This window comes from Protopterus annectens, chromosome 9.part0 (genome assembly GCF_019279795.1).
Source record: "Protopterus annectens isolate FY-2018-M chromosome 9.part0, PAN1.0, whole genome shotgun sequence".
In the NCBI taxonomy this organism is placed as follows: Eukaryota; Metazoa; Chordata; order Ceratodontiformes; family Protopteridae; genus Protopterus; species Protopterus annectens.
In genome coordinates, this window is record NC_056743.1 from 1,023,982,186 (window position 1) to 1,024,003,812 (window position 21,627).

Here is a 21,627-nt window from a genome sequence, read left to right on the forward strand (position 1 = left end):
CTAGACTTAGAAAAAAGAGGTAGGTGGTAATGCTTTGTAAAGGTATGGGCAGACGTCCAGGTGGCAGCTTCCAAGATTTCCCTGGTGGGGACTCCTCTGAGGAAGGCTGTGGAAGTGGAGGCTGCTCTAGTGGAATGGGGTACAGATAGACTTGGGGGGGTTCCCATGTAGTCTGTAGCAAAAATGGATACAGTGTGATATCCATTTGGAAATGGTATGTTTGGAAATGGGCTTCCCCTCTGCCCCAGGGGCAAAGCTGACAAGTAGTTGGTCTGCTTTTCTGAAAGGTTTAGTATGGTCCAGATAGTATCCGAGTTGTCTGTGCACATCTAGTGAGTGTAGAATTCTTTCCCCCTTGTTTTGAGGGTTGGGAAAGAAGGTGGGTAGGTGTATGGCCTGGTTGAGGATCACATCAGATACCACCATGGGCATAAAGGAGGGGTTAGTCCTCAGAGAGACCCCGTCTGCATGGAAAATGATGAAGGGCTCAACAGCCATGAGATCCTGAAGCTCTGATACCCTTCTGGCTGAGGTGATAGCTAGTAGGAAGGCAGTCTTCCAGGAGAGGTATTTCAATTCTGTAGAAGCAGCAGGTTTGAAAAGACGTAAGGTTAGTTTTTCTAGAACATAATTCAGGTCCCAGGGTGGCATGGGAGGCCTTCTGGGAGGTCTGATATTAGAAGCCCCTTGAATTGAAATAGGCAGAAATGGCTGAGGCATGGATTTTAATAGAGGAGAGAGTGAGGCCACTATTGAGCAACCTGGCTAGGTCATCCAAGATAAGAGGGAAGGGAGGTACTGGCCCCTTTGGACTGACTCCAGGAGCAAAATCTTTTCCGGTGCTGGGCCTTCTGGCCTCTGTGATGATGTGTAGGACCTGTTTGCTTAACAGGGACTCCTTGTTCGCTTTTAAGGTATAAGCCATGCTGAGAAATTGAGAGTAAGTCTGGGTGCAGTATCTTCCCCCCTCTCCTGGGTCAAGAGGTCTTTGATCAGGCGAAGCTGCTTGGGGGGCTATAAGGACAAGCTGTGCAGTAAGGGGTACCCATGCTGTCTGGAGCAATGAGGATGGCCTTTAGTCTCTCCTCCCTTATTTTGATGAGTACCTTGGGAAAGAGGGAGTTATAGGGGAAGTTCAAGGCATTCACCTTCCATGCTAGGAGGTGATGCTCCCTGGTACAGAACTTTTGCAGCTGTTAGTTGAGGTGCAAAGCAAAGAGATCCACTTCCAGAGTCCCCCACTCCTGAGTGATTTGCAGAAGGATTTCCCTGTTGAGCTGCCATTCCTGGGGGTCCAGAAAGTTTCTGCTTAGGTGGTCTGCCAGAATGTTGTTGACCCCCTGGTAGGTATTGGGCAATTAGGTGTAGACCCATGGAGGTGGCTGTAAGCCAGAGGCTCATGGCTAACCCGCACCGGGGGTAAGATTGGGTCCCCCCATTTGTTACACCACATTACTGTGGTGTTGTCTATTTTTATAAGAACCCCTAGCCTGAGATGGGGTTTGAAAGATGTTAGAGCCTTTTGTACTGCCATCTTTTCTTTCGGATTGATGTGCAAGTGAAGTTGCTGGGCATCCCAAAGGCCTTGGGTACACCTGCCTGCTAGGTGAGCGCCCCAAGCAATGTCTGAGGTGTCGGTGGTGATGGTCTGGCCGGTAGGGTGGAGGAGGAAGGGAAGACCCTTGTTCGTGGTACAGGTCACTGCCCACCAGAGAAACTCGGCCCTTATACATGGGATCAGAAGGAAAGAGGTCTCTAGGGACTGAGTGCTGGCACCTAAGGTTCTTTAGATAGCACTGAAGTTTTCTCATGTGAAGCCTGGCCAGAGGAATGAGACGATTGCAAGATGCCATGTATCCCAGGGCTTGCAGGAACTTCCTCACAGTGAGGTGACTTCTGGAAGCCAGCTGGGTAAAGTAGAGAGGCAGGAAGCCCTGCTTTTCTGGGGATAGAAAGGCCATTTGGGATGCTGTGTCTAGCAGAGCTCCCAAGAAAATGATCTTCCTGGTGGGGCTTTACTTTGATTTCTTCTCATGGACAGTGAATCCTAGGGACGTTAGGAGTGATTTGACAAAGAGAAGGTCTTGGAGCAGCTTTTCTTTGCACTCTGTTTGAATGAGGCAGTTGTCCAGGTAAGGGTAAATCTGTATACTTCTCTGTCTGCAGAATGCTATGGCTGGGGCCAAGCATTTAGTGAATACTCTGGGTGGAGTAGATAAGCCAAAGGGCAGCGCAGAGAACTGAAAGTGTTGTGAGCCTGCTTTGAAGCGCAGGAATTTCCTGCATGATTCTCTGATGGGGATGTGGAGGTAGCCATCTTTTAGGTCTAGGGTCACTAGCCAGGCATTTTTTTGTAAGTATAGGCAGCAGCTGTTGCAAAGTTAGCATTTTGAATCTGGGGACCACCAGGAAGGTGTTCAGAATGGAGATCCAGGATGGGGTGCCAAGTGCTCTTTTCTGGGAGCAAGGAATGGTCTGGAATAAAATCCTTTGCCTGTTTAATTTGAGGGTACAGGTTCTACTGCCCCCTGGGATGTTTCAATGCCTCTGCCCACTGATTTGGAGGCAAGTCCGGGTACCCTCTTGGAATTGGGAGTTCGTTAAAAGAGAATTTGTATCCCTGAAAAATTATCTTTAAGACCCTTGGTCCTTTGTTACAGAAAGCCAATCGTCTTTGAAGAGGGAGATCCTTCCTCATAGTTTTTGATGAGTGAAGGGAGTGCAGGGGGAGTCATTGCGTTTGCCATAGAAGGTTGGCTTAGAACTCCCTGCCTTAGAGACTGAAGTGGTCCACTGTTTGCTTCTCTGCTGGCCCTGGGGTAGGGGCCTGGATGGTCTGTCCCTGTGAGGCTTACATTGGCCCTGTCTGCTAGGTGCAGGGAAGGCCTAGCGCTTAGAGGGAAAGTTCCTGCTGAACTTGGGGGGTTGTGCCTGAAAGAAATCTTTTACTGATTGCATAGATTTTGCTTTGTCTTCCATCTTATTAAGCACCTCTTCTGCTTTTTCCCCAAACAAGTGCTCCTTATCTAGGGGTGCTTCAATAAGTTTAGACTTGACATGATCAGGGAGAGGTTGTTCCTTCAGCCATGTGTCTCTCCTAATAACAGATCCTGTCACTGCTGCCCTGCTAGAGGCTTCTAGGGCGTCATTTCCGCATTGTAATGGAGTGTTTGGCCACTTGACAAGCAGAGTGCAGTAAATCTGCTAACTCTTTTGAATTGGCACAGTCAGGAAAAGTAGCAATTTTCATTCTTAATAGTTCCAAAGTGTGTTGTTGATATTTTAACATATGGAACTGACAACTGAGTGCTCTGATAGCCAAGGTTGCAGAGGTGTATACTTTTTTTTACTCCATCTGTCCAGAGCTCTGAAGTCCTTGTCAGAAGCTCCTTTAGGTCCCTGTGCAATGACCTCTGGGTCTGCAGCAGGATTTCTGTACAGGTATTTGTGAGAATCTGGTACTCTCATCCACCACTTCTAAAATAGGGGGAATGACCACGGTTCTGTGCTGAGGCAGGTCCAGAAACTAAGTATTTTCTTAGACTGTGGGAAGTCCTGGGATTCCCATTGGAAATGTTCCTTGAGGGAGTGAAGGGTTTCCCCAAGGGAAAGGTCCTCTGGAAGGTAGGCAGAAGGGATGTATTCCTCTGCGTCTGATTCCTCATAAGCAGTTAAGGGATGCTGTTCCTCTTCAAAAACTGAATAGTCAGATTCCTCAGAATCCTGTTCTGTCAATTTCTGGAGAAGGGTGCCTTTTTCTTTTAGAAGTTGTAGCCGGACTACCCCAGATAAGGGAGATGAAATCCTCCGCCATTTTCAGCATTTGTGCTTGGGGTGGTGGAGCAGTAGCAAGATGGTGGCTGGAAGCAGATTTCCTAGGAGTGGACTGACTTCTAGGCCTAAGAGAATCCGGTCTGAGAGAAACAGTACTCTGAAGAGAAGACATTTTTTTGTCTAGATTTGGTAGTGCGAAAGGCCTCCTCGGAAGCCAGTGCCTGCTTAGCAGTTCTGGACCCAACCAAGGCAGAGACAGCCAAAGGCTCGAAAGACTTTCTGTGGCATACTGGACTCTGAAAGGGTCTAGGTAGAGGGTGGCGTAGATATCGAATCTGGCATTAAGGGCTGCAAAAGCGCCTCACTGAATTTCCGGAGAACTGGCAACCTGCTTAGCGGTAGCATCATTAGGTGTGGTCTGTCTCTATCTTTATCTCTACGTTTTTTCGGAATGTCCACAGATTGTTGGCTGATGGATGCCATATCGGAATACGAAGATGGAACATGAAAATAACTGTCCACAAAAAGAGGTCTACGGCGAATGGTTCTCGCATTAAAGAGGGCACAGAACCGGCAAGGGGGGATGTTGTGGTCAGGGCCTAAACAAGTGACGTAATAAGAATGGAAGTCGCTGTGTGGGATCTGCTTTCTACAGGTGAGACAATTGTTAACTTTTTTGGACATTGGGTAGTGCACGAAAAATGGATCCTCAATGGGGTACTTGGCTTTAGATGATTTCAGCTGAAATTCAACTTCTGGTAGCAACCGACCAGCACTCATGCAAACTGCTTCTGCTACGGTCTCCATGGCAAGAAAGACTGATGTAATGACAGTGGCTGCCTTGCTTTATAACACTGACGAACTGACGTCAGACTACAGGCGACTGCAGCCAATGCAAAAAAAATATCGACTCTGGTATTTCAGCCAGCCAAGGGCTACCACAGCAGGGATAATAACCCACAGGTGATGACTGCAACAGTGAAACACGAAGATCATTATTTTTACAGATTCTTTTTCCTAGGAAAATCCTTGGAGGAATACTGACTAGAGGAAGGCATATCATCCTCTGCAAGAGGCATCTTTCCTGGAACACCATGCGAAGACCCTCCCTGAATGTCTCCCACACCTAAAATGGATGGTTCTTCCATGCCCATGTAGGCCAATGGAAGAGCTGGACAGGACATGTCTGAGGCCCGGTCCACAGTGGCCTACAAAACTATATCAAAGGGATTCAGGAAACTAGTAACTGGCCTTTGGAACTAGTTATGGCTAGTGCAGAGTCACCCACCATTGGCTGTGGCACTGTCTGAACACGTGCTGAAAACAGCTCATACTTTAACTGCCCCCTCTCTCTCTTTAGGTATGTTGGGAGAAGGACAAGCAGGATCTGAGTAAGTATCCATGCTCTAGCTGAGGAAGATGCCTGACTGCCAATAATCAGTCAGTCTGAAAGTAAGTTGTGACTTAATGTGGTTCTTTATATTTGTATGCACTATCAGAAATAATACAACATACAAGAAATGCACAAAAAAATCCCGTTGGAAATATACATACCCCAAAGTTAACTACTAAATAAAAAGGCTGTCACAAAGTGTAAACAAGCATCACACAACATGAAGTTACTGCCCCTAAAATTCACTTCCCAACTCTCCAAAATATAAGCAAATAAGTGTAAAATCTAATTAGCAAGACAAACATGCCTGAAAAACAAGCTAAAAACCCAAGAGCTACAACTCAAAACCAATAGCGGTCCTTCATTGAATAACTTCCAACATTGTTAAAAAGCCAGGTTCTTAAAAGATATACCACAATTCTGTCAAACAGCAGACATTAATAAAAATTCAAGTGTGGAAGGGTCCCCCAAAGGGGATGTACTTGTCAAAAAGAAGTCTTAGGCAGAGTGCTGTTCCTGAGAAGCCTCAGAGCTGCATCTGCATGAGGTGGCAAAAAAGTTCTGAAGATTTTTAATCACTATGCTTATATACTTTCCTCCAAAAGAGCTTAGCTTATAGACAGCCAGAGCAACAGTGTGGTAGGGGGTAAAAAGTTTTGGAAGCAGGCCGGTTGCTGTATTCTTGGGCAGAATATACACCATAGGCTACTGCAGCAGTGAGAATGATGAACATCTGAAGATGGTGCCTGCTAACTATCCTTTATACCACTGACATTGAACTGTAAGAGCAGCCACCAGCAGGGAGATAGTGACACATACTTGGGCCAGCTGTGGGCTTCTGCATGGCACAAGGCCCCAAAGCTTAGTATTGACTACAATGAATGTACAGTTGTGTAAAATCTTACCATAACAGTAGATGTCCTTTTCACTGTTGCAGTATTCATTACACTGGGGATCCCCAACATCTGGCCAGTACACCAAAACCTTAGGTTGCTTTACGGTACGTTATACGTCACACACATGGTCCTCGCGTAGTGTAGGGCAGAGCACCAGTAGGAATGCCAGTCCGACAAGAAAAAAAGAGGTAACCAGTAGATCCAAAAGACCAGTGGACCACGGAGAGGTGGAAGGGAGTGAATACTGCAACAGTGAAGAGAGGGACATCTACCATTTTAAGATTTTACACAACTGTACTATGTTCTTCCATTTTACTGTTACAGTATTCATACATGAGGGAGAATGCCAAAGCTCAGGAAGAAACTTGGGTGGAGGAAGAACCAGCAGAGCCCTCTAAGAAACAATGAAGGATGGCCCTAGCAAAACCAGCTCTAACTCTTGGAGATTCCATCCAACTTGTAGTGCTTGGTAAATGTATGCAGTCCATGTAACGACCTCAAGAGAGCACCAAAAGAACCAACCAGCAAAGCAGAAAAATCTTGTCCTCACAGTTTATTTACATACCACATTACTATTATATCGTTTGCAAATACCTTGAGAGGTCCTGAGTAGAAAAGAGGATGGAAAGCCTGAAGCACCAGCAGAAGAGCCCTCATCTCTGACACTGATGTGCTGTTTCTTTTGAAGAGGTGACCACAGCCCGTGCACCTTTATGGAGCCAAAAGTTGCTTCCCATCCCACATCTGAAGCATCTGTGAGGAAAGGGGGGATGAAAAGGGATCCCTCGATTTAGAGACAAATGCTGGATCCACCAGTGAACTTCCTTCTTGAGACAAGGTAGAAGAGAAACTACAAATGCTAGGGGATGCACATGTTTTAGCCAAAATGACTTCAGAAACCACTGAAACTTTCTCATGTGGAGTTTGGCCAGAGGGACCATAGTGATGGTTGATGCCATGAGCCTCAGAGCTCTCAAATTCTCTGGATGTTATAGAGGTGAGTGGAAGAAGAATTTGAAAGAAGGAAATGAATGTTAAGGCCAGGAGCCAGGGATGCCAGCATAGGCACAGTCTGTATCCTGTTCCCTTAGAAAAACATGGTCTTGAGAAGGGAGTCAGAAAAGACTTTTTGGAAGTTTATTGTGAACCCCAGGCTTTGCAGAAGAGAAATGGCAAAATGAAGATTATGCAACAGGGAGAGGATGCCTGAAATAGGTCATTCAAGTAAGGAAATACTTGGATCCCCTGAATGCTGCAAAAAGCAATCACAGGAGCGAGGCATTTGGTGAATAGTCCTGGGACAGTAGAAAGGCCAAAGGGCAAAGCAGAGAACTGAAAATGTCAGGCAGCAACAGAGAAATGTAAAAACTTCCTGAAAAGGTGATGAATTGAAATATGGAAATAAGCATCCTTAAGATCCAGAGCCACCATATAAGCCTGAGGGAAAAAAGTCTGAAGGGATAACATTTAAAATGAGGGCAGCTTCATTAAAGTGTTTAGAGACAGGTCTAGAATTGGTCTACACGTACCCTCTTTCCTGGGCATTAGAAACATCCTGGAGTAATACCTCCTTCTCCCTCTGAGACAGGCACCTCTTGAATAGTACCCTGAGTTAAAAGATCCTAAAGCACCTCTGGAAAGAATGATAGTTGTTCCTGAGGCACACCCATAAAAGAGGGAAGGGATTTCCAGACCATGAAATACCCCTGGCAAGTAATGGACAGGACCCAGAAATCTTGAGTAATCTGTAGCCAAGCAGGAGGAGAGAAGAGGCGAACAGAAAGTGGCTGGGAAGAATAGAATAGTCAGACAACACCCGTTTATCTGAAAAACAACACTTCTGAGGCACAGAAGTCTGATTAGTATTCGCAGGAGGAACCCTGGTTGACACACTTTTTATCCTTAGGAGGGAGAGATTGCCTGCGAATAAAGGCTTGCTTATTGGGGTAGTTTCTCTGAAATGTAGGCATAGGGGAAACAAACACGTTTAAATTCCTATAAAGCCTTGATCTTATCCTGAAGGGACTTAAACATAGCAGCAACTTCACCAAACAAGTGTTCATCATCAAGAGGGGCATCCATCAACTTAGCCTTAATATCATCAAGCAAAGGTTGAAGCTGAAGCCAAGAATACCTCCTCATCACTGACCCAAAAGCAACAGCCCTAGAAGAAGCATCTGCTGCATCATAGCTACACTTTATGGAATGACAAGCCACCTGGGAGGAAGTCCCCTACAGGGAAAGAGCAGAAGTTTTACCCTCAGAGTATGGAAGATCATAAGCAACCCAGAGAGCCAACAAATACCTGGACATACAGGTCTGACAATTATCTGGCCTAAAAGCCAAGGTAGCAGAGGTATAAGTCTTCTTGCCTAGCCTATACATGGCCCAGCTGTCTATCAGGGGGCAGTAACTTGGGAGAAAGAAGCAACTGAGAAGGCTTGCCAGAAGCTACAGACACCACTGTGGGGTCAGCAGGACGACACGTGTACAAAAATTTATAGTCATCAGGCGCACCCAATAGAATCCATCAGGTTTTTTGGGAGCAGGGCACTAAAAGTCTGGAGCCTTAGATGAAATGGAAAACGCATCCAACAAGGCAGCCCAAGCAGGAGGAGCAGCTGAAGGCCTAAGAGAATCCTATTCCTTGGGTCTTTTTAGGGGAGTAAAAGACCAATGGGGGGCTGGAACAGAAACTCCATGAGCAGGTTTCAAAGCCATCAAGCATTAAACAAGCCCTGAGTGAAGGACTGTCATTCACTCTGTGGATCCTTAGGAGCAGGAGTAATATGTTTAGTCTTTTGAATTTTCTTCAAAGGGACATCCACCTTATAAAATTTGGAAGGCTCTGACCCAGGACAGCATTCAGTGATGGTAGTAGGGACTTCTCTAATATTGGAGTAACACCCCTAGGCCCCTTGGAGATAATTAGTCATGGTTCCCCCCTGAATGTCCGAAGCGGACGTCTGCAATGCCTCCATGGATGTGCTTAAAGTTGGATCCACACCTGCCTCCAACCTGGTCATGACAGGGGAATCCAGCGATAAAGCCATGCGAACCTTTGGGCATTCAGTCACCTTGGGAAAGACTTGCGGCGCAGGCTCAAGAGAAGATGATTCCGGCCTAGCTTTCTTGGCCTTCACTAAGTGGGAAGTTCCCTCCATCATGTCTTTCGCAAGAAGCTTGAGATGCTGGTTTTCAAGATAAACTGCCAAGGAAGACCGTCTACTATGAAGGGTTTAAGGTACAAAGGCCTGACAGAACAGGACAAATGGTTGTACAAGGCAAAACAGATGCTGTTCATGGCAGTCTTTATGGGGAATCTGTCTACCACACTGGCATTTGCACTTCTTGAATGACATGAAACCCCAGAAGAAATATAAAACAGAGTAAAAAAGAACCCCAGTGGGTCGCATATCTGCAACAGAATGGGCTTTCAGACTGACTATCAAGAGGTGGTATTCAGACTGGTGGCCAAAAAGTTCTGAAGATGGTACATCCGGACATCACCTTTATGCCTTATGCTACATGAGGAGCATACGTGTGACGTATGGCGTACCTTAAAGGAACCTAAGGCTTTGGTATGCTTGTCGTGCATCTAGCTACCCTTGTCAGGGGACCCCCAAAGTAATCAACAAGTGTGTGACAAATGGGAAATTATTTCAGGGCCGACAAATTACTAAATTTATCTTTAGGTACTGCTGTTTTTTCCATCGAGGAAGTCAATTAAAAAATATTTTTGCTTTCCCCCAGAAACAAGCAAGAAGACACACAGGGTATCTTCATACTTTTCTGTTAATGTGTATGCAGTGTGGAAGAAATCAAACTTCTTGATACAAAGGCCACATATTTCCTTGCATCACAACCATCTCCTAGGTAGTTTCAGTGCTATCTTCCACTGATAATTACACCTCTATAGCTTCAAATGCACAGACTTTTGACATTCATATCACTTATATTGTGGCATATTTTACCACTGTGACAACATTCCATGTTAGAAGGTTATACAACCACAAAGAAGAAATACATTACATGAGGTGGTGTATATGACAAAATTTCAGAAACTGTGTATCATATGATGTGCTACAGATTGTAGCTAGCCCATTTGCACCTAAAGATCTATTCCCCACAGTTCTATCAGACTCAACATTTAAGTTGTGATTTGCTCTCCCTTTCCACACAGTGATAGACCGTCCTCGCCAGCAAGGGAGAGGACACCAGTTTACTCAGGAGATGTTCAAAGCCCTGCAAGTCAAGACAGATAGGGTAATGTCCATCTGCAGCAAATTTCCATTCTTGAAGAATGTTACTCTAGCATACCTCTTAGTCCAAGAAATCTGCACAAAACCTGATAAAATGGGAGGGACACAGGTCCAACAATAGACAGATTTTAATACTGTTCTTATAAACTTAGAAAGTTGCTAGAGTAACATGGTTTGTGTTAACATATAGTTTCTGAAAGATTTGAAGTCTGAAACTCAAATGTATGTCATTATTTAGTGACTTCAATCCTCAGATTACCCCAGTTTGCCAGAAAACCACAAATTTTATGAGACAAAACTCTGGACAGTTGAGAGCTACGTACTCTAGCAGTGATCCCTATTATTTAAGCATCTATTGCTATAGTAAGTCATAACAAATGTACTATTTACATGCATTTTGAAGTGACAATCTAGCACTGCTATATCCTGTGGTCCCATTACGTGTGGATACAAGACCCCTGTTCAGTATACTGATGCCCAGTGTACTGAGTCGGCATTACATCAGAAGTGAAAATTTTTATATATATATATATATATATATATATATATATAAAAACCTGCATTCTACTTCTGCGGTGGTGCAGCGGTAGCGTTGTTGCCTCACAGCAAGAGGTTCTCCCATTCGATGCTCGGCTGGAGTGCGGGGAGTGCCGTGTGTGTGTAGTCTTGCATGTCCTCCCTGCGGTTGGGTGGGTCTTCGAAAGACATGCGTAAATGGGCTTGCCTTCGTTGAAGGTTGAACGTCGAGCTGGCACCTTGGCGTTCATGAAAATCTACTGCCAATCATTAGTGGACTAGAGTTCGGCTGTGGCGACCCCTAACCAGGAAAAGCCGAAAGATAACATATAACTGCATTCTATACCTCACTGTCATGGTGTTTTCATCAGAAGCTTAAATAATTTCAAACTAATTCACAGACACAGTCCTGTAGTGTTGGTATCACCAGTACGGCTTCCCAGGCATTAGGCTGCTCACACTAAGTATGTATTTGTTCTTACAAATAAACTCAGCAAATATCAGGGTAACATGTTTTGTAGTTTTAAGGCATCAAAACAAAAATATTGCTCTGTGATATTCTGTCATTATGTTATGAGGCAAAAAAAAAAAAAAATCTAAATGCAGGCCAACGTCCACATTTCTGACATGCTGTTGTCCCCTTACCTTTACTGTTACTACCTCAAGCAATGTGCATCCTAAAAATATTAAGAATCAAAGTGATATAGTGATTTTCGCACGTACAGGCACAATCACATCAATGTTGGAATAAGCAACATTTGCAAAACAGTCATTTTAATTAAAATAATCTATCAGTCCTCTTCTACATATAAAAATTGTTAAAATAAATATAGTCGCTATAACTTCAAGACTATTTTCCAAAAAAGGTTTCCAGGTTTTTTTTTTTTTTTTTTTTTTTTTTTTGAGTGTAATACACAGACTTTTTTCTCATTAAAATTCAAAATGCAGCAGCTGCTGTGTATTTTAAATTAATGTAATATGAAGACAATCCTATAGGGCCTTTTCTGGCACATCTACCTATATATTAAAGTATCTCTCCACACAGCGTATATGCATTTTACCCTAGAAATACCTCTTTGTGTTACCTAAATCATACCTCCTCTTGTTCTACAGAGATCTGCAGTCCTTTACAGTGATGCAGAACTCTGAAAAGCACAGAATCTGCTTACTAAACAATTTCCAAGTATTCTACTTATTTGCACTGTTCCACATGGTGTGAAAAGGGAAAATAGCATTTGCTTCTATTCTGGTGTTAAAATCATAGCAAAAGGCTAGTTATAACATTGCCCTACTTTTAGCTTTGTAGGGACAACTTCAGATAACCTTCTTTAAGGAACACAGGTCATCTGTCCAGCCTCTCCAACGTGCTAAGGAGAAAGCCAATGGGAAGTATGCAGTGTAGAGATCCACTTCTTTGAAACTTAAGATGGCTGTACAATCATGCTTAACCTATAGTTTTTTTTTTGAGTGTCACAGCAACAACTTAAAGGCACTTTTACTCTGTCTTGCTACTCTTCACATAGCCAAGTACAAAGCAGCAAGAGGAGTTTAGCAATAAGAATGTTAATGCACACAGCAACAGCAAATAAAATCATTTGATTTATGGCAACTCAGTAATCTCATCATAAAATACAGATCCACCCCACAAAACTGCAGAAGTTTCCCATCAGAAGCATTGTCTGCAGCTGGTCTATTTTGTCTGTTGATACATCTGAAAAGAAAGTGTGTAACAGAAAAAAGTCTAACTTCGCAAAACTGCATGTTGATATAACACTGAAGTTAAACGATGACCAGCTCTCCTAGCTTATATCACAGGTATGCCTTCATATCCCCTTCAGTTTCTCTGATCACCATACAACACACAAAAGTATTACTGTCTCAGTGCTGGTGACAACAGCTCTGCTGAGCATACTGATTGTCTTTAGCATCTTTCTACAGTCGAACTGGTATGTACATCCATCCTGTAACAAATGAGGTTTACTTAAAACTAACTGGCAATATAAATGTACTGTGATGGGGTTCTTCTCCCTGGACCTCCACTGAAAATGAGTTCTGCCCAGTTGGCCTTTCCTGGTCAACAAAGAAAGATACATGTAGGTTGCTGAAAAGATGCAAATAACTAAACAGAATCCCAGAAGTTTCACAGTATAAGAATTTAGAAGTTTTACTTCTTTAAAGTTAAGCTGTATTACTACTCAAATCACTTTTAATGGACTTCTGCAGTTGATTCAACCATGCTTTACAATTCCAACCATAAGTCTGTCAGTTTGCCTTCTTACTACTAATGGAGTTTACAGTGAATGTTAACCTCTGCAGAACAGGCAATCAATATTTGTTTAAAATAAAAAGTACAGGATGTTGTTACAGTAGAAATGATGGTTCTTTCCTTCTCATAACCTTCACTGACTTGTTCTCTTTGGGGGAGAACTCTAATGCTCATCTGTTCCTTAAGGGAGAGGCTCTGGCAGACTGGGATGGGGGCTACCAACTGGGGTAAAAAAAAAAAATCTAATGCTAACCTAAAACTAGGTGAGAGATGCCTAAAAAGCATGCCAGCTCGCAGACATGAAATAACAGTAGCAATTACCTACAGACCAATCTGCAAACATTCCCAATATCAAATCACTGAACATTAATGGAACCCAGGTACTTCTAAGTACTGCACTCTAACAAGTCCACATGTTAAAAATGTTACCACTGCCATTTCTAACCAGTCACATGATGGTGGGTGGAGCAGTCTGCAACTACATCCCCGATACTGGATAAACTCAGTTATTCAGCAAACACGCACATGTCCTCATGGTTTTCTTAAGTCTGCTGATTAACTGAATATGCACAATTTCAGTTTCTTCTCAATTTTCACATCAGAAACCACAGACTCAGTGTTTTAAAAAGCGTCAGGTCACATTTCAACATAATTCTGGGGGAAGGAAGTGACATTTTCAGACTAATGGGGTAAAAATGGTAAGCCTTGGTAATTTTTAGACTACATGTTTCATAACACTAAGTATGCAACATTTTGTTTGGCACAACTCTCACCTTTTCTGGGGTTTAACAGTTTGCTTGTCAGATGTCTGGTAATGATTAAGCCTACTATTTTCCATCAGTGAAAACTAACAAGCTAACTGGATGACTACAATAGTGGCAGGTCACTGCCTTCTATTGACTCTGGAATGTTTAGTAATGGCCTGCTAAGTTTCTGTGCACTGTAGGAGTGGTAAAGCATGAATTTCTCATTCAAAGGCACCATTTTCCTGGTAAGATCCTAAAACTCTCTCTACAATCAGTGAGGAGCACAATCTCACATAACAGTTGTACTTTTTAACAAACAGCATGACAAAAAGTAATTTCACAACAATAAAGAGATGGATTGTACTGAAGAAGCTTTTATTTTAAAACTGGGAAACAAACTAAGGACACAATACAAAAAAAATTGGTCCATTCAAAACACAACATTCAGTCAGTAAAAATATAGTTCACCTGTAAAAGTGACAATGTTTACTGCAGTCATCCTGAAGTTTAAACAGTGGAGTCAGACACCAAAGTAATCATGATGACACTGCCAATAGCTGTATGACTTAGTGCAGTGAAAGAGAAGTGTGAAGTACTGCAACATTCAAAATTCATGTTAGCCTTCTCTACATTCTTTTGCTGTCTCACTGATCTATATAACAAGCTTTGAACACAGTCTTCCCAAAGCGTACTGTAAAAGGTTTCTGGATAGATTATCATGACACTACAGAAAACTGTATATACCCAATTAAAAAAAAATATATATATATATATATATCTGGTTCTGCTGCACTTCTCAATAAACCTGGAGACATGACCTGTACATCATATATCCATACAGTGGCAGCTCTTAAACTACCAGAGCAACAAATAGCAAAGACCCTCATCTTTCAAACAATGATGTCAACTTGACTGGTGTGAAGTTCAACTACGGAGCAGTGTTCTGGCTTGTAAAACTAGAATGTGTTTTCAAAAATAATGGTATTAAGCATAAATATACACAATCAGGACCTGGAACTTGGTTTATTTAAAGCCAGGAGAACAAAGAAACATTCTCCCTACTAATGACTTAGTTCAAGTTCATAGCTCAACTTAAGTGCCCGCCCACCCCCCCAAGGCACTCTAATATGGTTATAAGCCACACTTCCAACTGCATTCCAAGAGCACAGACAGGTATTGCTTGCAGACCATCAAAAAAGCACTAAGCCATACATAAAAATACTTATTTTCCAACCACATGAAGCCTGACTTCCACATACAGTAAAGAAGACAGAGTTCCTATAAAATGGTGCATTTCAAATTACCAGAGGTAAACAGAAGGGATCCTTAAAAGCAGCTGCAATCCAAATGTGTACACTTGCAGATTTATTAACTATATCTGTTAACACAGTAATCCCCATTTCAACAAATATTCAAAGTGAACTGGTGATAAAAGTGCTTTAAGCTTTCCACAAATTATACTACAACACAATAGAAAAGGACTAGAAGTACAACTACATAGAAAAACAACAAGGTTTTAAATCAGTTTAACTTTTAACTCCTGTAAACTGGAAGCTCTTCCTGTTGAATTTTCTTCACAAGCTGCCTAAAATACTTTCATCTGGAAACAAGACAGTATTTCACACAAAAGCTTCTTTCAGGTTCCACACTATCAAACTAATATAGTATTACTAGACTATGGAATGGCAATCAAACATCTCTAATAAAACAACAAAATACAAATACCTGGTGACAGAAAAAAAAGTTGAATAATGAAAAATGTTCACAGGCAAACTTGGTGTACTTACGAGTTTATAATCAATGAAGTGTGCAAATACTAAAAAAAAAATTCTGGCCTCTGTGCAATCAGAGACCATTACAAAAGTGAAAATTGCACTGATTTTTGCAGCTCTGTCATTAACAGATTGACTTACAGAATGAGCAGGGAGCCCAGCCGCCAGTACTTTTCAAGTGAAGAAAGAATTAAAAGGCCAATGACAGTGTTTGGTGTGCGTAGAGGCATTAGTACAATGTAACAGAAGTCTCTGCATAAATAAATGGTAAAGTCCTGAAAGACTTGATCCCATTTCAGTCCGATGCCATTCCTGTATGAGGTTACTTATGTATTGCGGATACCCAAGGCCTGTTCAAGTTCTTGTCTTCGTTGCTGCACCTGAATACAGAAGTGAAAGATTCACAGTTAAGCAATGCTCAAGCTCTGCAAACTGTCCAGTGCTGAAACAAGGAACTATATGTTTGAAGCCATACTATATTAAATTGTTAAAACCTGGGTGGAAAGCAGAGTTGCAGTATGACAGTGGCTTGGATTTGTCTTCTCAGTACCTCAAGTGCTCAGATAGGGTGGTTTATCTTTCATATTACTGCTATAAATTCATGGCATCATGCAGCTAAATGCTAGGACTCGTGGTACTACTACTACTACAAAGGCCAAGTTCCAACAGTAACAGAATTAAGATTACCAGAAAAACGAAACCTGTACTTCATAATTAAATACTGTTAAACTTCACTTAAACACACTGTTGCCACCTTCAGCCAGTCTTCATATTTTTTGACAACCCTCACTCAGCACTAAGACCGACTAGGGAACAGGCTTAGCTGCTACCTGTAAAGTCTGTTGCTAGGAAGTAGCTCAAAGACAACGAGACAGATTTCAAGGCTAACAGTTGCACATCAGGCAATAAGATCAGCTATTCAGGACATCTTACTGAAACAGTGCCTATGCCAGGTATCTAGATGGTAACAACTACTACAAAAGTTTTACATAAAATGATTTAATTTTGTTATCCACTTTTGTTACAAGGGTTTAGAAATTATGCAGTCCTATGGGACCCTTCAACTTTCTGCTGTCTATACTACCTTGCTTACCGACAGCAAAAATATTTCCATAAATATACGGAATAATTCTGGTTTACAATTGCTTACTAGGCCTTGAAGATCTTAAGAAGCCTAGCCTTACATTCCCATGGTATTTTTTTAACCTTTATATTTTACATACCAATGATCCAGAGAAAGGCCAAACAAAGATATGCTGGAACATTTACATTTAGGTTATTTTAATGTTCATATTTTATGCTTTTCTCTAACTATATTAGTTTTCTCTGTATAACAAAAACAGGTGCATACCTAGGCAGGAGTAATAAAAGTTTACCTAAAAATACTCATGTGACGTCAAAGTATACATGCCTGCAAAATGCATTTTGTAATTATTCTCAGTATATAAATCATATATTAACTTCTACTACAGTGGATATAAAAAGTTTACACACCCCTGTTAAAATACCAGGTTTTAGTGATATAAAAAAATGAGACCACAATAAATCATTTCAAAACTTTTTCCCACCTTTAATGTGACCTATAACCTGTACAATTCAACTGAAAAACAAATCTGTTAGGGGAAAAAATATCAAAAATAAAAACGTACAATACGCTGGTTGCATAAGTGTGCACACCTCTGATTAACCCCAAATAAACTTCAGTTTTTCTAGTAGGATTTTCCTGACATTTACTCAGTTGCCTGCTACAGCAAAAGCCATGGTTCGCAGAGAGCTTACAAAGCATCAAAGGGATCTCATTGTTGAAAGGCATCAGTCAGAAGAGTACAAAAAAATTTCCACAGCACTGAATATACCATGGAACACAGTGAAGGACAGTCATCAAAAAGTGGAGAAAATAAGGGACAACAGTGACGTTGCAAAGAACTGAACGTCCCTCCAAAATTGATGAAAAGACAAGAAGAAAACTGGTCATGGAGGCTGTCAAGAGACCTACAGCAATGCTGAAGGAGCTGCAGGAATTTCTGGCAAGTACTGGTTGTGTACTACATGTGACAACAATCTGCCATATTCTCCGTATGTCTGGACTATGGGGTAAGGGTTGCAAGACGGAAGCCTTTTCTTACACAGTACATCAAGTCTCCCAAAAGCATATGGGAAAATGTGTTATGGTCTAATGAGACCAAGGTTGTACTTTTTGGCTACAATTCCAAAAGGTACATTTGGTGCAAAAACAACACTTTGCATTGCCAAAAGAACACCATCCCCACGGTGAAGCATGGTGGTTGCAGTATCATGCTTTGGGGTTGCTTTTCTTCATCTGGAACTGGGGCTTTTGTCAAGGTGGCGGGAATTATGAACAGCTCCAAATACCAGTCACCTTTGGCCCAAAACCTTCAGGTGTCTGCTAGAAAGATGAAAAGGAATTTTGCCTTTCAACACAACAATGACCCCAAGCATACATTCAAATCAACAAAAGAATGACTTCACCAGAAGGAAAAAAGTTTTGGAATGGCCCAGCCAGAGTCCAGACCTAAACCCAATAGAAAATTTGTGGGGTGACCTGAAGAAGGCTGTGCAAAAGAGATGCCCTTGCAATCTGACAGATTTGGAGTGCTTTTGCAAGGAAGCGTGGGCAAATATTGCCAAGTCAAGATGTACCATGCTGATAGACTCCTATCCAAGAAGGCTGAATAGTGTAATTAAATCAAAAGGTGTTTCAACAAAGTATTAGTTTAAGGGTGTGCACTCTTATGCACCCAGTGTACTATACTTATTTTATTTTTTATATTTTTTCCCCTAACAGATTTTTCAATTGAATTGTACAGGTTATAGGTCACATTAAAGGTGGGAAAATTTTTTTGAAATGATTTATTGTGGTCTCATTTTTTTACATCACAAAAACCTGGCATTTTAACAGGGGTGTGTGAACTTTTTATATCCACTGTATCTTGCCTTGATTTGCAAACATGTTACTATGTAACCATTAAAATGGCAGTAATAGTACAAAAGTCACAGTCAAGGTAGACAGCTCCACTGACCAGAGGGATAAAAAAACCTTCACACAATCCAAATGATTTGGATTCAACAAAAGCTGGAGAATGAATGGAATTCTGGGGATAAAGGAATGGCAAGGTGGCCTTGCTGGGGATAAAGGAATGGCAAGGTGGCCTTTACTGGGGAGCATCCCGATGGGACTATGCCTAGTAGAGACACAGATCATGTCACAGATGGCAGCAGTTGTAGAAAACAGGAGTGAGTGACTCAAGTGGCGTGTTACTGCAGAGGTGGGGCACACCCAACTCACAGACCGCTACTAGACATTCCCAGTCCTCAATGATGTGCAGATATTGTGAAGAGAACATTACCTGTCCTCCACTGGGTCGATCTCCACTCCCTATGGATTGATGCCTAGTTGAGAGTTTATCTATTATACCCAAATGGGGAATAGTGTCGAAGGCTTTTGGCCAGGTCAAGCTAGGTGGTGTGCACTAACTTCCCCCTTGTCCATGGCCTTGGTGACGGTCTCAAAAAAAGTTGACCAAATTTAACAGACACTACCTCCCCTTGACAAAGCCAAACTGTGTGGCATAGTGTTTGGAGGTTGTCAATGTCCTTGTTAACGGGGTCCATGATAATCCATTCCATGGCCTTGCAGATCAGGCTAGTTAAGCTGATGGATGTATAATTTCCTGGATCGGTGAACGCTCCAGTTTTGTGTAAAGGAATGACAGTGGCTGCCCTGCACTCAGCTGGGACAAATCCAGTACTCAGGCTTTGGTTGAAAAGGGCCCTAATGGTACTGCAAGTTCCTGCCTGAGTTCATGTAGGATGCAGCCTGGGATGTTATTGGGTCCCATTGAGGCTGTATTTTTTGCCTTTGAGAGAGCAGTGATGACCTGATTCCTAGATATAAGGGGAAGAGAACAAGTACTGGGAATGCCCTGATTTACTGGCGGGGGAACACAGGGGTGAAATTTTCACTGAATCTGTCAGCCAGCAAGTTTGCTATATCTATGGCATTTGTATATGTGGTGTCATTGACCACTAGTTCTGAAAAGATTTGGTTGCTACCTTTGAGATTACGGACATATGTAAAGAAGGCCTTATGATTGTCTCTAGTAGATGTGGTCAATTTGGACTCGAAGTTTGCTTTGGAGGATTTCACTAGTGCTCTTATTTGCTTGTTTAGGCTAAGGAGAGGTTGCTTCCAACTGGGCACTTGCTCCTGGACAGCAATTTTTTTTGTTATAAAGTTTATTTATTGCAGATGTCCACCAGACAGGTTTACTCTTCCTTGTGGAGGATGATTTAGTCCTGTCAGGTATTGCTGATTCCATGCATCTATATAAATGTTCATAAAGTAATCTGTTACAGTTTTGGATACTGGTGCCAGTTCCTAGAGAAAAGGAGGGGGCTGTGAAGCTGTTTAAACCATCCCCCAGGAGGCTGCAATCAGCTTTGGAGAAGTTTATTTGCTTGACCCTAGCTAGAGGGGGTTGGGGGAGATGGTGACTTCAAACATGACGGTTTTATGGTTGGATCTTACAAGGGAGGATGATGCTGCAGTGGTTACTCGTGTTGGTTAATACCAAGTCCAAGATATAATCACCTCTTGTGGGGGTATCGACTAGCTGTTCCAAAGCATTTGCACTGACAAAGTCGAGGAATCTCTGGGCATTTGTATTCTAGCATGAGTAGTTCTTCCAGTCTATGCTCCGGTAGTTAATGTCACCCAGGATCAGGGTAAAGGGTTGAATCTTGATAGATTCAAAGAGGTTTATCAAGGCAGTTTGGGCATCTCGAGTCAGATTTGGGGGCCGGCAGCTAGCTATGGTTTGTATGGGGGGGTCTTGTCAATGGTTGCACCTGGAGCGTCACTATTTTGACCAGCCTGGAGATGTTATATTTTTAATACATACTGAAACTCCACCTCCTTTGGCTTTACTACCCACAGTTTGGGGTCTGAATGTATGACGGGATGAGTAACCAGGTAAGGCTGGAGTGCTCTCCACAGCTTTGAACCAGGTTTTTGTGACTGTGCAGATATCAGCATTTTCCAGGGTTAAGAATGCTTGCAATGAGTGCAGTTTCATGTTTAGACTCCTAGCATTTAGCAGCATGGCCTTTAATTTGGGTTTTATTGAAATTTTTATGTTGGTAGTTTTAACCATCACTTTTTCTAAAAAAAAAAAAAAAAGACATTATGGGGAAGGCAAGTGCCTTTGCTAGAAGCCTGAAACCCATGTGAGACAGACACAGGCCATCTCTGGCAAAGCATCGTGGTCTGTCGACATCTTCCCAGGCTGTCAGGTACTGGAACCCCCTGGAATGACACCAGAAACAAAGCCAACTATTAAAGTCAATCATTTTCTGTTTGTATTGAGGCATCATTCTGGGTAACATTAGAATGCTGCTTAAGGCTAGGGACATACCTGTCTGGGACACACATTCAGTGAGTTCAATCATATCTCTCTTCATATAGTCCAGGGAGGTAAGTCTCAAGTCATTTACACCAACATGGACTAGGACAGAGTCATAACAGTACCTGTTGTTGAGAGACCTGGGTGCGTGTGTGTGATATGGCAGATTCTAGCCCCTGACAGACAACTAACCATTGGCGAGAACCTTCATGAGGAGGGCCCTGTTTTTCACAAAATCCCACCAAGACGACACTGATATATAGAATATATTTTATACAACATATCATGGCTAGAAGTAGGTCAAAATTTAAAAAGATAGCTAGGTGCACAAGACCCAGGATAAAAAAGTGCCCAGTCCTGGAAAGCACACTTGTGCCAGAAAGTACAGTTGTGTACACTTACCATAAATGTAGATGTTACAGTGTATTCACTGTTGCAGTCAGCACATTAGGGTTATCTGCCTGCAGGAAGCCCTCAGCTGGCCTGAATACCAAAGTCTTCGGATTTCTGCATCGGATGCTGTCTCTTCCTCCATGACGTCAGGGGGTATAAAATATGCAGCCGATGCCATTACATCAG

At 42.3% G+C, this 21,627-nt stretch overlaps 1 protein-coding gene across 1 annotated transcript in view; it reads right to left on the reverse strand.

Annotated features, from left to right (window-relative positions):
- Nucleotides 1-14,207: 14,207 nt before the first annotated feature.
- The window catches only part of SMARCD1 (SWI/SNF related, matrix associated, actin dependent regulator of chromatin, subfamily d, member 1), a 1,197,111-nt gene continuing 1,189,691 nt past the window's right edge, over nt 14,208-21,627 (reverse strand). Inside the window, exon 13 of the mRNA XM_044083818.1 lies at nt 14,208-16,005. Within this exon, the coding sequence (XP_043939753.1) occupies nt 15,952-16,005 (54 nt within the window). The 3' untranslated portion in view covers nt 14,208-15,951. The remainder of the gene's footprint in view (nt 16,006-21,627) is intronic.